This window comes from Vombatus ursinus, unplaced genomic scaffold (assembly GCF_900497805.2).
Source record: "Vombatus ursinus unplaced genomic scaffold, bare-nosed wombat genome assembly UNPS02014811.1, whole genome shotgun sequence".
Lineage (NCBI taxonomy): Eukaryota > Metazoa > Chordata > Mammalia > Diprotodontia > Vombatidae > Vombatus > Vombatus ursinus.
Window position 1 is genome coordinate 7694312 of NW_020954589.1, and position 20672 is coordinate 7714983.

General features: G+C 41.6%; 1 protein-coding gene across 1 annotated transcript; it reads left to right on the plus strand.

Annotated features, from left to right (window-relative positions):
- Window positions 1-14070: 14070 nt before the first annotated feature.
- Window positions 14071-20415, plus strand: LOC114053294 (mamu class II histocompatibility antigen, DR alpha chain-like). The gene is made up of 5 exons (XM_027876235.1): window positions 14071-14235; window positions 16810-17055; window positions 17547-17828; window positions 18106-18262; window positions 19637-20415. Exons 1-5 carry the CDS (start codon window positions 14154-14156, stop codon window positions 19638-19640), a joined length of 771 nt encoding a protein of 256 aa, XP_027732036.1. The 5' UTR covers window positions 14071-14153; the 3' UTR covers window positions 19641-20415.
- The last annotated feature ends 257 nt before the right edge of the window (window positions 20416-20672 follow it).

Consider the following 20672-nt stretch of genomic DNA (forward strand, 5'->3'; position numbering starts at 1 on the left):
CATGTACGAAAATATTTATAGTAGCTCCTTTTGTGGTGGCAAAGAACTGGAATTGAGGGGATGTCCATCAATTGGGGAATGGCCGAACAAGTTGTGGTATATGAATGTAATGGAATACTATTGTGCTGTATGAAATGATGTGTAGGCAGATTTCAGAAAAATCTGGAAAGACTTACATGGACTGATGCTGAGTGAAATGAGCAGAACCAGAAAAACATTGTACACCGTGTAACAGCCACATTGTGCAATGATCAACTTTGATAGACTTATCTCTTCTTAACAATGCAAGGATCTAAGACAATTCCAAAAGACTCATTATGGAAAATACTACCCACATGCACAGAAAGAACTTTGGAGTCTGAAGGCAGATGGAGCATACTATTTGCTCTCCTTTTTTTTGTTGTTTTGTTTTGTTTCTTCTTTCTCATGGTTCCTCCCATTAGTTCGAATTCTTGTTAACATCATAACTAACGTGAAAACATTTAATATTAATATGTAAGTAGAGCCTATCTCAGATTGCATACTATCTTGTGGAGGGGGAAGGAGAGAGTGGGGGAGAAAATACAAAACTCAAAATCTTATGGAAGTGAATGTTGAAAACTAAAAATAAGGTAATTATGAACAAAAACACAAACAAAAAACAAAGTACAAGCCAAAGTTCTCTCAGGAAAAACACCCTGAAGACAGTGGCTTTATTGGGAGCTGTTGTTTCAAACCCTGGCAGCACAGAGAACTCCAGGATATCGCTAAGGAGTAAGTGTCCAAGCCTCAGGGAGGATCCCATGGGCTTTGCTGAGTGGTTCTGGCTCACCCTGTGTTCATACAGAGCTGGGCATCTGGATCTGTATTAACCCATGGTTGTCTCAGTCAGGAAAGGGGAGATTAGGAGTTGGTGCCAGGAGCACCCCAGAAAGCATTGAGGGACCATGCTTGAAATCCTGATCACTCAGCATGACTAGGCTCCAAGAAGGCTGTCAGGAGAGGTGGCAAAAGGAGGGGGATGTACAGGCAATGCCTGTTATCCTCATGACTCCTATTGGCGATGTCTGCTTGCTTATACAGGGGCAAGAGGTGTCAGCTGTAGTTGACACTAGTGCCACACTTTCAGTTTTAAACCCCTCTGCCTTCTCCACTCCCCTCCCCCAGAGTCAAGAGTGTATCTCAGATGTGGGGATTGCTAATAAGACCATTTAGCCCATATCTCAGAACTACTCTCCCCTTGTTTTGGAGGGATCAGTGCCTTTCATCCTGTTGTCCTGGTCCCTGAGGTCCCTAGCCCCTTGCTAGGACAGGTCACTATTTCATTTGACCCAGGAGGGACCACTTCCTTGTGTCTTTTGTCTCCAACACCCTCCTTAACCCCTTCTGACCATCCAGCTGTCAACCAAGTTCCCTCTATCTTGTGGACTTCAGATGTTATTGATATTGGATCAGTTATCAGTGCCCCACCTATTGTTGTGCAGTTAGCTCTCCTATCTTATTCATTCACCTCTGGGAAAGGAGGGAATGTAGTTGGTGTAAGTACATTCAATCCTGCCACCTATCCACCTGAGAGGGAAAGTGAGGATGAGACTTTGGCATATGACTTTGAGATGCTATGGAAACATTGGGACTTCCTCACCTTCTCAGGACAGCCCATTAAAAATCAGAAACAGATTTCCCATCTATTAGATTGTTTACTGATTCGCCAAGCTGTAGCAGTAATTAAAATTTCAGGGCACAGCCAAGAGAACAGCATTCATGATCATGGAAATGACTTGATTGACGAAGCAGCGAAAACCACAGCATTAACTCTTCAAGCTCCTGAGTGACTCCCATAGTACAGGTCCCTGTGGAACTTTCACTTTGCACCATAAGTATGGCCTTAGTATATCTATCTCATTCTGAAGGCCTACCTTCTGCCCTGTTATGTATGTGTATGTGTGTGTGCATACATACACACATATATACATATACACACACATATACATACATATGTGTATATGTATGTATACATACACACACATATGTATGTATATATGTAAAATTATTCTATACATACTTATCGGTTCTTTCTCTGAATGCAGATAGCTTCTTTCTTCTTATGTCTGTTATAGTTAATTTGGGTATTTATAAGAATCAATATGATTTATTCACTCAAAGTCTAAGGACCTGAGAAAAAAATGCCACTCAGAGAAATGTACTGAGAGGACCTAGTGCAGGCCTGCATAACTTTTGGCCTGCCAAAGGATTTCAGGCAGCCCACAAAAAATGTAGAGGATGTAAAACAACCCTGTACAATATACCACCTGTGGGCCATGTGTTGTGCAGGCCTGACCTAGTGGAAAAGTTCAAAAGCATAAAAAAAACTCAAAGAAGGTAGGAATGGCTTCAGTGCTGTGCTGTCCATCAGATTATTTACATATGACTGTTTTCAGGATTCTGAAGGTTATAGCTGAGAAATTTTAAATGGAAGAACTTCTTGAGGACTGCAAGAAAATTGTGTGATGTCTGTAGTATACCTGCTGAAACAGTAGATTCTGAGTTTATGAATTTGAGTTAGAACTGTCACTAATCAGATGGAGGTCTTGATATGAGACCTTTGAAACTACAGAAGAGAGAGGAGAAGACAGAAGAAGACATGGCAACCACTGGAAGAGAGATTCTAACAGCGAAGACTGCCCTGTGCTTCTTGAAAGCATTACAATGAAAAATAACAAACTAAGATTAGATGCTTTGGATAGAGCCAGCTGGAAGAGCTAGCTACAGTTGTTAGGAACTCATTGGAAGAGGATTCTTTAGCTACTAGAAGTTGTTTGGAAAAAAGCAGAATCTTGCTATTGTATGAAGAGCTGGCTAGGCTTATTGCCTGCTGGTCCCATCTACAACTGAGAGGAAAATTCAGGAGCTTGTTATCCTCTGTGGTTTGAGAGGGAGAAACAGAGAGGGAAAGACAAGTTTTGCATCTCCTGCTCCCATCTTGTCAGTAATCAAAGCCTCACTTGGAAAAGGGTAGGTGAAGAAGTCTCTGGACATATCTATTCTTGCTTCCCTGTGAACCACATCTGGACAGATCCATTTGTATGTATATATCCTACATGGGCAACACACATAGAACCTACAGCAACATCTGTCTTCTCTTGAGTCCATGACCTGTGCCACAAAGAGAAATTAGTGACTGACCATAACACATAAGTTAGTTGAGCATCAGTTGGAAATTATGTTATATCGGATGTATTCTTTCATCTAGTTGTAAGAGAGTGAGTTCCTTGAGAGCATCCAAGGATTACTCAATAAAGTGAACTGTTCATTTCTCAGAATACCTGGATTCTAAGCAGCCTATGTCTTATATGGGAACTGCCCAGGTCTAAAAGAAGGTGTAGGCACAAAATACCGTGGAGAAAAGTTTATCATTTTGACAGTTTTTATGCAATGAGTAATACTGTGTCAAGTTAAGGATGTTAAGAAGTTAAGACAGAAGTCTGTTCCTGTGGGGAAACAATTCCATTATGGCAAGACCATGTGACAGGAACTCTGTACAATGAAGCAATACAGGAAAGAGGTGGAGTTTTGCCAAGTGGTGAAGACTAAGAACTGTTCTCATTGTGTAAATTCACAGTTACCATACCCTTTACACTGTAATCACTGTGACCGTTCAGGAAGAAGTGCAACTGGGGGATAGAAGGTCATCGCCTCCCTAACAAAACCATAGAGAATTGGACATTTCTCTAACACTTGTGTTTATTGGGTTCTAGGTCCTAACAATTTCCAGGTTAATGTGGGATTTGCCCAGTTCTTTATCCTTCCTGTTGAATATGCTCAAGTTAATATCTAACAGTAGTATCACTAGAAGGCTAAATTACTTTATTTCTCTCATTAGATTAAAGGCTATTGAAAAGCACACTTCTCTGCAAGGCCATGTATGCTCACCCCACTTTATATATGTGATTCCATCCTTATCCAACAGAAAAGATAACTAGTGGTATGCAAATTAATGCAAAAAATGCTTACATAGGGTAGGGTATAATAGACAGGGAGTGCTGTAGGCATTCAGATAAATGGGATATCACAGTAACCTGGAAGAAGGTTGAATTCTAGTCATGCCATGATGGGTAAACATAAATAAGTGTAATGAATGTGGGAAATTTCTAGGATTTCAAATATATTCATTCATTTTACCAATAATCATTGAACATGTAAAAGTCAGTGTCACTGTTATTGTGGGGGTTATGAAGATAGACATGGGATACAGTTCCATCTTTGAGAACAATTCAATTTAGCAACCATATACCATATTTTACCACATAATTGTCACCACCGCATAATCATCAAACCTTGGTTTTTGTTTTTAGTCCAAAATTGGTTTATAACCTTTCATCATGTAATCATTGCATAGTATAATTCTGTTCATCATGCTGCTTAAAATGTAAATAGAGCAGTAATGTATTCACCAGTGGCATATGGAGATGCATTTCTCTCTCATTCAATCTGAGCCACGAGCCTAGAATTCTTGGCACGTGTATTGTCAGTATTCAATTTTAACGTATATTCACAAGTATTCCATATATCCTAATCTTACACCAAAGACAGTTTAGTAATAAATGATTTTTAAGTAATACCAGCACAATTTTTTAAAAAAAGTTTCACATAATGGTTGCACCCCACTTTTTTGCAAGTATGTGGCATAAAATCTGTGCCGATTATGGGGTGAAACACAGTATTAAATACCTACTATATTCTAGGCACTATGTTAGCCAGTACTGGGGATACTAGTATAAAACTGATACTTTCCCTGGCCTTAAGGATTTTGCTATTCAGGTTCTGTGAGAGCTTTTGGATGAAGGTGGTAGTTATGAGGAAGGTGAGTAAGAACATAAGAAAGGTAACTAGCAAAGGGTGAGGAGAGGAGCTGGTATATTCTGTAAGGGATGGGGTAGGAAAGCGACATTATCATGGGATGATAGATTGCATGATCTATGACTCATCTGTGGGAAAGACTCAGAAGCATTCTTCCGGCAAGGCATAATGATAGGCAGTGGAAGTGCCCTGTTTCCTGATATGGCACCTGCATAGATATTCTATAACTGGTCTGCTAGCCGTGTTGTGAAGAGATAGGCTATTGATTGGCTACTGGACAAGAACTGGGGCACATTCAAAAGACACTAACCATCCAAAGCAGATACTCTTTCTCTTTCTTGTTTATCTGTGTTCAAATGGTATTGTTGAGGTCTAGAGGTTTAGGGATGCTGGGACCCCAAAATCACGACACAAGGGTCCTGCCCGAATGAATTCGACCCAAGCCTTCTTTCAGCCAAAGACAAGCTTTATTAAAGATCCACCATACGGAATCTGAATGTTTGTGAGCTATTGGCTAGATTGTAAAAATCTGAGCACTTTAAGGGAGACAAGATAGACCTTATATACAGAAAGACTGGGAGGGACCTAGGAAGGATCTTGTTGGGAGTGACTGGGAGGCTGAGATTGGGATCTAGATAGAGTCAAGGGTGGAAAGTAGCCAGGCCTCATGGGGAGGTAATAGATAATGGAGGGCTGGGCTAGGTTAAAGGTAACAGAAAATTGAGATATTGGGCATAGAAGATAATGAAAGGCCAGTGGATAGAATTTTCACAGCCTCAGGGGAATGCCAGAGACTTCCTTCATCAAGAGGGAGAATTCAAGGAGAATCTCATAGACAAATGGGACCCAAATTCTTTTTGGGGTAAGGGGCAAAGGTCTCAGCTTGGGCCCATATCCCATCAGTATTGCAGGGCTTCTTAAACTTTTTCCACTCTAGACCCCTTCAGCACTTCTGAAACTATGGATCACTACCCCGTTTAGGGTTGCAACCCACAGTTTAAGAAGCTCTGGATAGAGGAAGGTAATGTAAGGGAGAGAGGCCTCAGGCCCTCATCACCTTACCTGGACCGTGACTCCATTGCGGCTTCAGTCTTGGTTATGTCTATTCTTTTCTGTTAAGTGATAAAATATTGGAGGTAGCCAGGAGCTTGTGTCCTTCAAAAGTTCAGAACAGTGAGTCGCTAGAAGGCTGTGAGTTGGAGTTAGTACATGTATTTGCTGGAAGGCAAAACACTAGGGGCAAAGTTCTGAGGGATCTGTTTGGCCCAGGAAAGATTGATAGTAGCCAAGAGGCAATTGCCACTGAATTCATCCAGGGGCTATGCTGCAGGTAAACCCAAGAACCTTAGGAATAGCAGCACACCCTGACCCCCCCCCCCCCCACACTGGTCCTGCTTCCAGCCAGGCCCTCCCAGGCACAGTCCGGTCACTCTTCCCACGGAGATCTAGCAACTTCTAATTCTTCAGTATCCATAGCTAATAAAGACCCAGAAAACAAAGTCCTTACCATATAAGTCCCTGATACTCTCCAAAGGTTTAATATCTGAAAACAATATTCACAGAAACAACATTAAAGAAGATTCAATAATATCTCCTTTACTGTTGTACCCTGTGGAATGTGGGCCCTGTCGCTGAAATCTCATCTATGTGTTGTCTCTCTCATTGGAATGTGACTTCCTGTTTTTCTGTTAGTAACCCAAGCATTTAGCATGGTGCTTTGTACATAGTAAGCCTTGAATAGATCTTTTTTGATTCATTTAGTAAAGGTCAGCATCTTCTGTAGTTGTCCTGAGTCTTAAATCACTTCTCAGGCCTCCTTCCTGCAGTCTGAATATCTCTCTCCTTTTCATCTTCCCTCTAGATTTGTGATTCCAATTCCTCAATTATATTAGTGGCTCTATTTCCATTGAAAAAAAATTATTTTCAATTCATGGAAAAAACAAACATTTCATAACATAGTACAACAAAAAAGATGATTGCACATGAAACTGCAAACCTACCATGTACAACTTGCTATTCCCTCCAAATAACAATGAAGTTATCATGTACATTTCTTTTTTTTCTTTTGTTTTTCTTCCCTTTGTCCCCCCATCCCCCAACTGTTCCACACTAGAAATGGCTATCATTAGACATAAATTGGTATGTATCTAAAATTGTTCTACATATACTTCTAGTTATCAATTTCTTCTCTGGATGCAGTTAGTGTCTTTCTTCATATGTTCTTTATTTTTAATTTGTGTATTTATAATAGTTAAAATGACTTAGTTGTTCAAAGTTGTTCTTAAAACATATTGCTGTTACTGTATATAATGTTCTCTTGCTTCTGCTCACTTTTCTCTTCATCATTTCGTGCAAGTCTTTCCTTGCCTTTCTAAGATCATTGAGCTTGTCTTTTCTTATAGTACAGTAGTATTCTATCACAACTATACAGCACATTTTGCTCAGCACTTCCTCAATTGGTGGGGATCCTTGCGATTTCCAGTTCTTTGCCACCAATAAGAGAGCCGTTATAAACATGCCATTTACATTCACTTGGAGGGGTGGGTGAAGTGGGGGTGAGAGGGTGGGAGGAGAAGATAAGGTAAGAGGGATAGGGTAAGAAGAGAGATTGAGAAAGAAAATATTGAGTAAAAGTAGGGGAGGGAAATTCACATATAGTCATTACAACTTTGAATGTGAATGGGATGTTTATAGTAGCTCTATTTCTGCTGAAATCTTTTCCACTTAGAGCTTAATGATTTTCAGTAATAAGTATACTTGGAAGTAGGTAGGGCCTCATAACTCCAATCTGCTACTTAATAAGGATCATAGATCTAGGCTGGGGTGGGAAACTTGTGGCCTTGAGGCCACATGTGGCCCTCTAGGTCCTCAAATGTGGCCCTTTGACCGAAGCCAAACTTCACAGAACAAATCCTTTTATTAAGGGCATTTGTTCTGTGAAGTTTGGATTTGGTCAAAGGGCCGCATTTGAAGACCTAGAGGGCCACAAATGGCCTTGAGAACACAGGTTCCCCACCCCTGATCTAGGCAGTGCCTTAATGTCATCCCTAAAGGTACATTGAGTAAAATGTCATCTTACTTTTGTACTTCTACTTCTATTCTTTATCATCCCCTGAAACATATGATAAATACTTCTTTTCAGGTGTGTGTGTGTGTGTGTGTGTGTGTGTGTGTGTGTGTTGAAAAGGGATAGATAGCACCTAAAAAGGATAGGAGGCATTATTGCCCATCTGAGTGGAAGCAAAAAGAGAAATTAGGAGACCTGAGGTCTTGTGATACTCTGCTATTCAGATTCTGTGAGAGCTTTTGGATGAAGGTGGTAGTTTTGTGGAAGATAGGGTGGGGATAAAAGCAAAGGGTGAGGCAAAGAGAGGAGCTGGTAGGTGAGTCTGGAAGCGGAAATAGAAGGTTCTGATTAGGCACAAGGGGGCAGCACGTAAACATTCAATATACCAATTGCTAAGACAAAGGCTCATGGACACTGTGTTAATCTGCCATTGCTCAGTTGAGACTGAGATCCAGTGATGTGCTTGCTATTATTATTCAGTCGTTTCAGTCGTGTCTGACTCTGCGACCCCATTTGGGGTTTTCTTGACAAGGATACTGGAGTGGTTTGCCATTTCTTCTCCAGCTCGTTTGACAGATGGGGAAACCAAGGCAAACAGGGTTAAGTGACTTGCCCAGGGTCACACAGCTAGTAAACGTCTGAGGCCGAAATTCAGGAAGATGAATATTCCTAATTTCAGGCCTGCCACTCTATATACTGTGCCCCCAGCTGCCCCCAGTGATGTGCTAGTAATTTTTTTTTTCCTAGTGAGGCAACTGTTAAACATTTACCAGTGATGTGCTAGTAAATGTTTAACAACTGCCTCACTAGGGAAAAAAACACGCCCATGATACACTTGTAAGTTTAATTTGCATTATTATTACTTTCTCCATTGTTTTAAGACCAGACAATAAAAAACAAGAAATCAAGCCCTGATTTGAAACATTTTTGTTGACTTCTAAGGTACAAATGCTCACACTGAAAATGTCACAATAGGCTCTCAAAAGCGGTAGGAGTTGGCTCTGGCTTGCCACTGGCAGATAACCCACTGTCATACCAGTTCCCTTATGGGTCCTAATTGCTGTTGTATAGGTTGTCTTTAGGAGATCCCTTCTCTAAGACTCATTGCCAGAGAAAGTTAAAAATTAAAAATTTTATCCAGAGAGGTTATACAGGCTTAGAATATGCAAATGAAAACATAAAACTGTTCAAGGGTTATCAGATTGTGCAACCTCTGTGAAGGAGGCGCCTTCAGGGCAAGAAACTTTAGAATGGGGGTATAGCAGGAAATTTCTGCACTCTGGAACCTTCAGAAGCTTTGGTGGGAAGTAATGAGTAGTTGGGGATTGATTAAGAAGAAACTGCATCCTGGGGAAAGGCATAAGAGGGAGGAAAGGGTACAGATGGGATAATGGGCACCTTAAGATCAAGTTCATTCTATACCACAGTTTTACTGAAGTTCAGATCAGACCTGCTCCCAACCTTTCCCTTGATCTGAGCCCTGGACAGAAGAGGATTATTTTTCACCACTGGGTTTTGTTCCCTCAGCCTGGGCTCTCTGAGGAGATGGTAGTGCTCTGTATCTCTCCCTACAGCCCTTGGCCACCATCCAAGCCCCCTCCCTGGGGAGGGGGGCAGGGTCGGGAGGCAGGGAGAGTATAAGGAAGTGAGAGAAATGCTTGTGAGGGTCTAACTCAACCCCACTTCACCCCCACAATTCCCGAAACAAGAACTTGAAAAGTTGTTTGTCTGTCTCAAGATTGGACATCCTCAGACACAGAGAACAAATCAGGATCATGACTGAAGTGCGTCATCAATCGCCAGGCAGAGGTTTCTTTTGAAGGCTCACCTTTAATACTTGGACTTTCCTAGTTGAAAAGGGGCACAGAAATCATAGAATCTTGAGATTGGAAGGCTCCTCAAATGTTGTGGTAATACATCCTGTGATAGAAACAGGAATCTATGTCATGGAATATTACATATTTGGTCATTTTTCAGCTGTGTCCAACTCTTTCTGACCCCATTTGGGGTTTTCTTGGCAGAGATAGTGGAGCGGTTTGCCATTTCCTTCTCCAGCACATTTTACAGATGAAAAAACTGAGGTAAATAGGATTAAAGGCAGGGTCACACAACTAGTAAGTGCCTGAGGCCAGATTTGAACTCAAGAAGATAAGTCCTGATTCCAAGCCTAGTGCTCTATCCAGTACACTATCTAGCTGCCCCTTACACCCACTCATCTCCAATAATAGGGACCTCTCATTTCATTTTCAGGCAAGTGTAACCATTAGAAGTGACTTCTCAAATTGAACCAACATCTTTTCAGTGGGGAATGAGCAATCATATTAGTTTATCTGCTATGATCCATTGTTGACTCTTATCAAGGTTGTAAGCCATTAAAGCTCTATTGAACTGTCTCCACTGACTATCCCTATAACTTTCTAAAACAAATTATCCCTCCCTGGTCAATGATATATGTTTTAGAATGCAAACTTCTTTAGGTCAAGACTGCCTTCATTTTTTAAAATTTGAATTTTTAAACACAGCACAGTGCTTGGCATATGTTAAACACTTCATAAATGTTTTTTCATTCATTCCTTTTTCAGTCAGTCAACTAGCGTTTATTAAGCCCCTACTATGTGCCAGATACTGTGCTAAGCACTGAATTTTCATACAAACTAATGTTTACCCTTACTTCTATCCTGCATATGTTCAATTGATTCTTTGAACTTCAAAGTAGGACTTCACACTTATTCCTATTAAATTTCATCTTATTAGATTTGGCCTAGTGTTCTAGCTTATCAGTATATTTTTGAATCCTAGGTCTGTCAGTCAAAATGCTAATATTGTGATTACTTTGGATTTACTTTCTCTGTGAATGAGGCTGACTATTATCTTCCCGTCAGTGTCCTAAAGGGGTCAAGGCAGACTTTCCCTAATACTAGCAAATTGAACCTCCATTCTTATGTGGTCACCCCACTGTCAACAACCAATAATGAACTCTAGAATTTCATTTTAACCAATTAACATGGATTTACCTTTTACAAAATGATATTTCAAAGATATAAAAAGAACAGAAGCACAAGCATTATCCTTAACATCTAGGGACACATTGTTCCCAATACCAAATCCATCCCTGAGAAGAGTGGACTCAAACTTAACACAATTTCTGCATTGTGTTGATCTTACCAAGTTCAATGTCAAACAAATGTCAAATATGATGAATCCACCATAATGATGTGATGGGTCCTGAAGGTTATTGCTTGGAAGCTCGATGTTGGGGTGACAGGCTACGAAACCTAACATGGACACTACTTCCTGACACAAGGGAGTGTCTCACTCTCTTGACCTTTCAAAACTCATGAGGTCATAGCCTTCTCCAGTCTCCTTCACCTAAAATCAGCAAACACAGACACATTTATGAATGAAGCAATAACAGGGCCACATCCTGGCAACTCTAGTGGGGGCAATAAAGACTTGACACTTCTTTCACCACCAAGGGTCTAGTCTTTGCCTCCTTACTTAAATATGTGAAACGGGAAGAGGGAAATTAAGGTTCAGGTCCTGACTGCCTATTGTCGTTTAAATGCACTCCAGTTCTAACTCCAATGACAATCAAGTAAGTCCTTCTTTTCCGTGTGGTTAGTGGATGGGAACCAGTTAAACAATGCTTGTGGGTGTTGCGAAGTCCAAACAGGGATTGCATCAACCAAGCACTCTACATATGCTCATAAGGCTTGGGTTCATTGGCCAATCCTATTAGGTTAGCCATCCTTCCCAGAATACCTTTACACAAGTCATTGATAAAAATGTGGAATGGTCCAGGATCAAGGATAGACATCTATGATGTTCCACCAGATATTTAGTTCAAGAGCTCTGCCTTCAAGAGCCCAAGGCTCACCTTTTGCTGTAGGTTGCCTTCTGGACTGGGTTCCATATCACTTGTCCTTCCCCCAGAGACTACTGGGACTTGCTTAGCTCTCTTGGGTGTTTCTATAGCAGTTTTAGATTTTGGGTGCCCTGGGGCTTGGATCTCTTTAATCTACAAGGTGGATGGAAGTTCCCAGGTACTTACTGGAAGGGGAACGGGCTAACAAATGACGGGATATAGGAGATGGACTGGATTAGAATTGTGAATGTAGGAACCATACAATCCTTGGATCAGAACATTTCTGGGCATAAGGGCTATTCCAAGATCATCCTTTTACTTCCTACCAGCTCTTGGCATCTCAGCATTTTCACACTGTATGGGAGTCCCAAAGATTTTCTTGGAATTCATCAAACCCCCTAGAGAGGCTTAGAAACATCATTTCAAGCCTCAGACCAGCCATCAGTTTTGAGGACATTTACATTCTGCTTGCAAAAGTTAGTGTCTGAGATATTCCTCACTCCTTCTCCTTCTCTCCTACCCCTAAGTAAGGTATTGTAGAACTTATTAAACTATGACTATCAGAATTCATTTCATAGTGTCTGATTTGTTTATTTCTATGAACCTTTTTATGATGTATATAAGGATAAGTTGCTTCTTAGAATTTAGTGACTGTAATCCTTCCACTGGGGAGTGTAAAAAAGAAATTGACATCGAATTACAGAAAATATATACGAGCATAAGCACACTTATAAGTAGCTATACTAATAATTAAAACTTTTTTCTCCATGTTAGGATCTTTGTTTACTAGAAGTTTATTTTTCTCTCTCCTAGGGAATCTGAGTTAGGATTCATCTGTTTGTCCTTTGTTTTCAAAGAGGACCAGTGACATCATATGTAGAATCTGAAGAGAAAAAGTCCTTCATCAAAGGGTCTTTGGCACTCTTTGAGAGAATGACCCAAGCCCATCCCCTTGGCATTAACTGGGTAATTTAGAAGCAAAATTCCCATGCCCATATTAATTAGCCAATATCCTATGTGCCTATTAAGCTTTAATGTCATTTTCTTTTACTTTCACTCCTAAATCCAATTGAGAAGCTTTCTCCCTGTCTCTCTAATTATAACTTCATAAATAAGTATTCAACTGGGTCCAAATAGACCCATAGGACTTGAAACATCAGAATGAATCTTCCACATCTCCCTTGTTAGCCAGTTTGGAGTAAATAGGGAATGGGGGATGTTCCAATGCTATGCTTCTTATCCCCCTCAATTAATTATAGCATCAAAGATCCCAGAGCATAAGTCTGGAAGCACAGGTAACAAATAATACCTTACTTCCTATAATCATCATCCCAGAAATTCCTCCCCCCCCCAAAAAAAGAGTTTCCAAAACTCATGTTAGAAATGGGGCTTTTCCTGTGCAAAAGGGAAAACTAGAAAGCCATCTTGGAAGCCACCACCCCACCTCAATCTGAAAACCAATTTGGAAGACTGAAGCACTATATTTTTCCCTCCCTTCCCCTCTCATCTCCAATGTCCCTAAGGCTCTACAAAACATCCTTTAATAAATTTCACTTTGAAATGTCAATCCTGGGTGGATTTTCTCCTTTTTCCTTCATTGGTGTCAATATTGAGTTACCACATAATTGCTGATTTAGAGATGCCTTTGCTAATAAATATAGGAATTGAAATGGTTAGGAGAAATCAATCAATTCTCCTCATTTAAAAACCCTTAGAACTTATATAGAGCATTCATTCAAATTACTGTGACAAATGGCCCTAATTCATTGATGCTGGGTGGTGGAGACATTAGAAGTCTGTGTCATTATAGGAGATTTTTGTCTATCTTACTTGGTGGAACAGACCCTGGAGATAATATCACCCCCATCCCAGGTATCAGGTTTGGTGCTAAACTCTCAGCTACAATAGATTTCTGTCTTGGGACCCTCAGCATCAGCCCCCACCAAGAATTGTATTTCAACTACAAATTGTTGCCTGTTCTCCCACCATCACTACTTCCTCCCAAGGCTTTTTCCTTCCTTAGGAAAGAACAGGTTATAAAAAAAAAGGGATTCAGATATCTCCCCTCCTATCCTTACATTTTTCCCTGCCAAGGAGGAAAAGTCACTTCATTCCATAGAAGTCTCTTTACCCTGAACTGGGATGATCTCTTAAGCATTTTTTCAACTCCTCTCTTGACGGTCCTGTCTCATGCTCCCTTCACCTGGCAACAGAGGTGTCAGCACAAAGGATTTCTCTGATTGGCTGGTTGCTTTTAGGCTGGGTTTCCCCCACTCAGCTACAAACTGTGTACCCCAAACCAGAGCTCCTTCTTCCCCTTGTGTCTGTCACTGCTCCACTCTTTAGAGGACGTGGTGCTGAGATTGCAGTGTGTGCCCCAAGAAGATGGCCCCCAACAAAGCCTTGCTCCTAGGAGTCTTCATCTTGGCAGTGCTACTGAGTCCCTGGGGTGCCAGAGCTGTTAAAGGTGAGTGTTAAAACCTAGTAGAGGTAAGGGATTGGATTCATCTGGTAATCTGAGAGAGAAGCTTTGGATACAGTCAGGAATATCCCTGGGTGGTACCCACAGCTACACTAAATCCTTCTGTCTGAGTCTTACCTTCTTAACATTTCCATGAAGGTAAAATCTGTTTGTAAGAACAATATAGAGACTGAAATATCTAATCCCTAGTATGATTTTACGTTTCCAGGTTCCTTAATGAAAGAAAAGCAAGGAGAGAAGAGCAATTGGCGGGGGGGGGGGGACCACCTATCAGGGTCACCTTTGGGAACTGGGGATATTTCAAGGCTACTATGAGAATTCTCATCACTTCTGGGAGTTTTAGGGCTTCCAAACTCTGCTTGGGTCCTCAAAATTTCCCCAGAATCCACAACAAATCATACTGGGACTTAGAACCCATCATTTCAAGACCAGGAAAGACTCTGCCTTGGTGGCTAGGGATTCCTGACCTCAACATGCTGCTGAAGAGGTACAAAGGAACGATTATTGGATTTGGAATTAGACAACTTGCACTAGAATCCCATCTCTGCTTCTTAGTACCAGTGTGACCTTGGACAAGTCAAGTTTCTTCTCTGGGAAAGGCCTCAGTCACCTTATCTGTAAAATGAGAGAGCTGGACTAACTCACTTGCAAGTCTCCCTTCAGCCCTTATCTATGATCTTAATGATCACACAGCACTTTGGTAACTGCTTAGGAACAGGGGAGAGGCAGAGTGACAGAAAAAGGAAACTAAAGCCAAGGGATAGCAGCCCGAGTGGTATTTAAAAGAGGTCATTGATAGGACTGCATGTACGTGACTTGTTCTTTTCTGTCCCACCATATTAGGCAGTAGCACAGATCATTGTGTTCATATAGAGCTGCTCTTCCCCTCTCTATCTGAGGTTGATAACCCTCTTCAAACCCTAATTCATTATTCTCTCTAGAAAGTTTTTTTTTATTATTATTATTATTGACCCCACTCAGGTCAGGTAGGGTCAGTACTACTCACTACCCTCTACGTAAACATTGTATCTCCCCCAGGTGTAAGTGCCCATGCTATTGGCACTTAATAAATGTTTATTTAATTGAATACTATTTGTAATATAGGAATTTCCCATGTTGATGTTAAAGACATTCTTCCTTTAGTTATTTAGGCCTGATCCCATGATATTTAGGTATTTATTATTGTTGTTGTTCAGTTGTTACAGTAGTTTCAGCCACCCTTATTAAGGTGTTATTAGCTACTAATAATAGTTATATGGTATATTAAGGTTTGCAGAGAACTCTGCATTGGGGCAGCTAGGTGGTACAGTGGAGAGAGTGACAGGCCTGAAGTCGAGAAGACACATCTTCCTGAGTCTTAGACACTTACTAGTCGTATGACCCTGGGCAAGTCACTTAACACCATTTGCCTCAGTTTCCTTATCTGTAAATGAGCTAGGGAAGGAAATGACAAACCATTCCAGTATCTTCACCAAGAAAGCACCAAATGGGGTCACATTTCCTATACTCCAATACTAAGTACCATAATTTACATATGGGGAGTGTGTAAATATCATTGATACTGACAGATTGACTGAATGATGGGAACTCTGAGGTCAATTCAGTCAGGGTCTGAGGGCCCATGATTTTATGTCAAAGACCCCATTGCTGAGGTCTCATTGGTCGATCCTGAGATTGATGTTCAGTTACTCCTGAGGGAAACAATCTCTTTATCCCTAGCCCCATGTTTCCATTGTACTTTTCTAGGTACATGTGGGACATAGGGAACTGCCACTCAAAGGAGAGAGGAAGCTCAGCCAGTTCTGCATCTCATTTTTCGACCCTTCAGGGACACACACATAGTTGAAAGATTCTCTAGGCAAGCTCCCATAATATCACTGAAGCAGTTCTCAGGTCAGCAACCACAAATGTTCCCTTCTTCTTCACTTTGGGAAAAGTAACAGGTAAAGGTATAGTTTACTCCACAAGCGACCACGCAAATGCCACATTCATTGATGTAGTTTTTGGTACCTGTCCTGTCAGCATACATAATGACATCCTCCTAGGCGACCTTGTGGTTTATCCAGCCCAAGGCACACTGCAGCCTCCACCTGAGACTACTGAAGTCGGACCTCCTCTGAGAAGGGAGGATTGAGAGTTTGAGAGAGCAGAGGGCCTACTGAGCTCTGCTGGGGTTCTCTCACTGGGAAGATTAAGGGGACTGCATGCTAGGAAGAAGGATTTGGGGATCATCTCGGTCATTTTTAGCTGCTGGGCTTCCCACTGCAGGGAGGATTCTGGTTTGTAACTTGGATCCACTACAAAAGTCTAAAGAAGTCCTTCTTTCTGCCCTTCACCACTTTTCTTCTTTCCATGGCTTCTCCTTGCTCTCTCACTTCTTTCTTTTTCATAATGTAACATATCTCTCGTGTCCTTTCTGCTTCCTCCCCCCCTTTGCCCTCTATCTCTCCCATTTTCCTCTTTGTATGCCTATTCTTTCTTTTCTCTTTCCATTTGGGTCTCTCTCTTCCTGTTTCTCTTCAACTTCCTTCATTAACCCTTATGCCTGGTCCTATACAGAGAAGCATGTGATCATCCAAGCAGAGTTCTACCAGACCCACGACCCCTCGGGAGAGTTCATGTTTGACTTTGATGGGGATGAGATTTTCCATGTGGATTTGAAGAGCAAAGAGACAGTCTGGAGGCTTCCTGACTTCAGCAAATTTGCCAGTTTTGAGGCTCAGGGTGCTCTGGCCAATCTTGCTGTGGACAAAGCCAACCTGGAAATCATGATGAAACGATCCAACAACACCCCTGACACCAATGGTACCTGTTTCACCTACACCCTCAGGGCAAGAGGGAAAGGGAAGGGGTTGGGGACTCATAACCTCATAGCATAGGCTTCTACTCCCTTAGATTCAATGTAAGATTTTGTCTCTAAGTGTTATGGACAATTTGCATATTTATGTGACTTGATATAACTCTATGTCTTGAAAAAATGTTGAACCTTGGCAACAAGAGTCCTGTTTACACACATGGTACATTGGGTCAGGACCTTCACACCTTCATGTAGTGTCCCCCTCTTTCGAAGCATCACATAAGCCATTATCCCCAATTTTAATCCCTGGGAAGCTAGGCATTGGGGCCTAGCACCCTCCATGCCTCGATGTTGACTCTAAGTTGGTGGGAGGAGGCTTAGGACATAAGGTACACAGCATTGGATCAGAAGGAACAGCTCACAGGGCCCCTAAATTCTAGCAAGCTCAGGAGAGAAGGTCTGAGTACAAAACGTTCATTTTTGTTATGTGTTCTCCTAGTACCCCCTGAAGTGACAGTGTTTCCCAAGGGCCCAGTGGAGCTGGGTCAGCCCAACGTCCTTGTCTGCTTCGTTGACAAGTTCTCTCCTCCCGTACTTACTGTGACATGGCTTCATAATGGGCGTCCCATCACTGATGGTGTGTTTGAGACTGTCTTCCTCCCCCGCCCCGACCATTCCTTCAGAAAATTCCACTACCTCACTTTCATCCCCTCTGCCACCGATTACTATGACTGCAAGGTCGAGCACTGGGGACTGGAACAGCCCACTGTCAAACATTGGGGTAAGTGACTATTTCAATATTCCCATAAGCTACTTCTTCAGAGGACCCAAGATTCCTCTGAAGGGCCCCATAGGCCCCTTTCCAGTATCCAAGTATCCTGATTATACAAATTCTCACCCAAATTCAGACTTTCTGCCCCATAACTCCAAACTCTCAACAAATATTTATCCAACAGCCTCCACGTGCTGAGGACTGAGTCCCATCATGACCAAGCCCAACTCCCTGCCATATTCACTATGTCTTTGAACTGGATCACCTTGTTCTTTGTTCCCCTCAGAACCAGAAGTACGGACCCCACTGCCAGAGACAACAGAGACTGTGGTCTGTGCCCTGGGCCTGGCCATAGGCCTGGTGGGCATCATCATAGGCACCATCCTTATTATTAAGGGCATGCGAGCAAGCAACGCTTCCCGTGGTGGTCCCCGTGGAACCCTGTAAGTTGCTTTGATGGAAGGGAAAGGGAGGGAACAGCAGAATAGGCAGAAGAGTGAAACATGATAGAAAATTAGTGTGTGCTTCCCTAGACTAGAACTTGGCATGAACTCCAAGAGCACTTTTCCCTCCCTCCTTCTCCCCTCCCCCAAAGTACTTCCAGCCATATCCTTTCAGCCCCTTCTTCATTCATAAATCCAAGCTGTATTCCTGGGCTATTTGAGTCCAGAATAATCCAGGAGAAGCTGCTCTGGAATAAATATCTAATGGATCAATCAATAAACATTTTTTAAGCACTTACTATGTGCTAGGCACTGTGCTAAGCACTGAAGTTACAAAAAGAGGCAAAAAACAATCCCTGCCCTCAAGAAGCTTATAATCTAACGGGAAAAACAATAGCAAACAATACAAAACAAGCTATAAACAAGATAAATAGGAAATAATTAATAGAGAGCAGGTACTAGAATTAAGAGGAGTTGAAGAAGAGAAGACCATGAATGGACAGTTAGTTCAAGATTTCTTTCTGACCCCTTGGCTGGATTTGGTTCAGTCTAGATTTCTCTACATGAAATGGAAACACCATGGGGTCCTAGCACTTACCTAAAGCCCTGAGAATTCTGTCCACAGTCTGCGTATTCCAAGTTAAGAAATCCTGGTCTAGATGATCCTTATTGCAGAAAACTTTAGACCAGGCATTCTTAATTTGGGACCCAAAGACCCCCAAAAGGTCTGTAAACTTGGATGGGGAAAATATTTTGATAGCTATATTTCAATATATTTAGTCTCCTTTGGAGTCCTGTATATTTTATTTTGTTCATTTAAAAAACATCATTCTGAGAAATCATCTGTAAGCATTACCAGACTACCAAACGGGTCCATGACACAAAAAAGGTTAAGAACCCCTGTCTTTGACCTTGGAATCGTTACACAAATTCAGGGGTATGCTGGTAAATGTTTAACAACCAGATCTCTAAAAGGAAAGACACACATTTACATTTAATCTGCATTATTAATATTTTTTCCATCATAATAAATTCTAATCTAAATCTTAATTCTAATTTAAATATGAATAATAAATCAATTCCTGATTTATAGGCTATTGAATTTCTCAGGTACAAACGCTTATACTGAAAATTTAACAGTCAGCTCTCTGGAGTCTATACCATCTGGCTCTAGCATACCCTGCTGCCCTCACTGTCCTTTCTCTGAAATAACTTAGTTGCTCTCCTGGGTCATTAGGGCATTAAGAACTTAGATCTGTGATAAAGAATGAGGAAGGGTTAATGTGATATTGTGGAGTGAAAGAATTCAGGAAAAGAATCTTGATACCCCTGAACCCAGGGCCCATCATTCACTTTGTATTCCTCTAACTGCAGGTGACAGCCTTTCTAGGAGATGAGAATAACCAGAAGATCCCAGCTCCTGACTTGGCCTCCCAACCCAGCTTTCCTGTGCTCCCCATTTCAGCTTCCCTTCTGGATATTTGTTTTCCCCCAACTCTTCTGATTGACTTCTACCAGTGACTCTTCCAACTCTTTCTCCTCTTGAAAAACCATAATTCCATTTGGGGATCACACCCATACACCAACACCCACCCATACATACCCCACATACATTCCCATTGCTACACATATCCACACTCTCCCCAACCTGTGCACCCCCCTCCTTGAACTCTCTACCCCTATCATCCTGCTTAATTTTCCCCTTACCCCATTAAAGGAACAAGGTATAGTGAGAAGAGTACTTTGGAGTCAGAAGGATATAAGTTCAAATTTTGCCTGATACTTATTACCTGTGTGACCTCGGGAAAGTCATTAACCTCTCAGGGCCTCATTTTCCTCATTTGTAAAATAAGGGACTGTACTATATGATCTCTAAAACCCCTTCTAGTTCGAAATCTGTTATATCATGGTCTTATATCTCCACTTCTGAGCCCAACCCTGCCTGTCTACCCTTCCCTTATCTTCTATAATCCTGGAAATTTAGCACACATGAATTGTTTCTCATCTGTACCTAATTAACTGCTCTATCCATTGAGGTGAGGGGGCACCTAGGGTCCCCCTGTGATTGTCCTCCAGTCCTCATCACTGTTGCCCATTCACATCCTGGAAACTGTGCTAAAACAAATAAATGCCTGGGCATGTCAGTATTAGAATCTCTTTTGTCTGATTCCTTATTGCTAAAGGATTTTCAAAAACTCATAAGCGAAGGATTTGGTTTTGAGAGAAATTTAAGATTGTATTGATGACTGGGCCCGAACAGCCCCTACAAGTCTGGCCCAACCTGATCACGAGGACCTGGAATGAAGGGGGGAGGGGGGCTGGTGTTGGGTGGGTTCTACTTTCATGTCATCCTTACCCCCAGTCTGAAAGCTCCTGCCCCTAAGGCACTTTTTACTTTATGACTATCGGC

Bases quoted from the DNA above. Each gene is read 5' to 3' on its own strand.
- LOC114053294 (XM_027876235.1), top strand. From the start codon at position 14,154: ATGGCCCCCAACAAAGCCTTGCTCCTAGGAGTCTTCATCTTGGCAGTG. The intron at 17,056-17,546 runs GTACCTGTTTCA...GTGTTCTCCTAG, and splicing joins CAACACCCCTGACACCAATG to TACCCCCTGAAGTGACAGTG. The intron at 17,829-18,105 runs GTAAGTGACTAT...TGTTCCCCTCAG, and splicing joins GCCCACTGTCAAACATTGGG to AACCAGAAGTACGGACCCCA.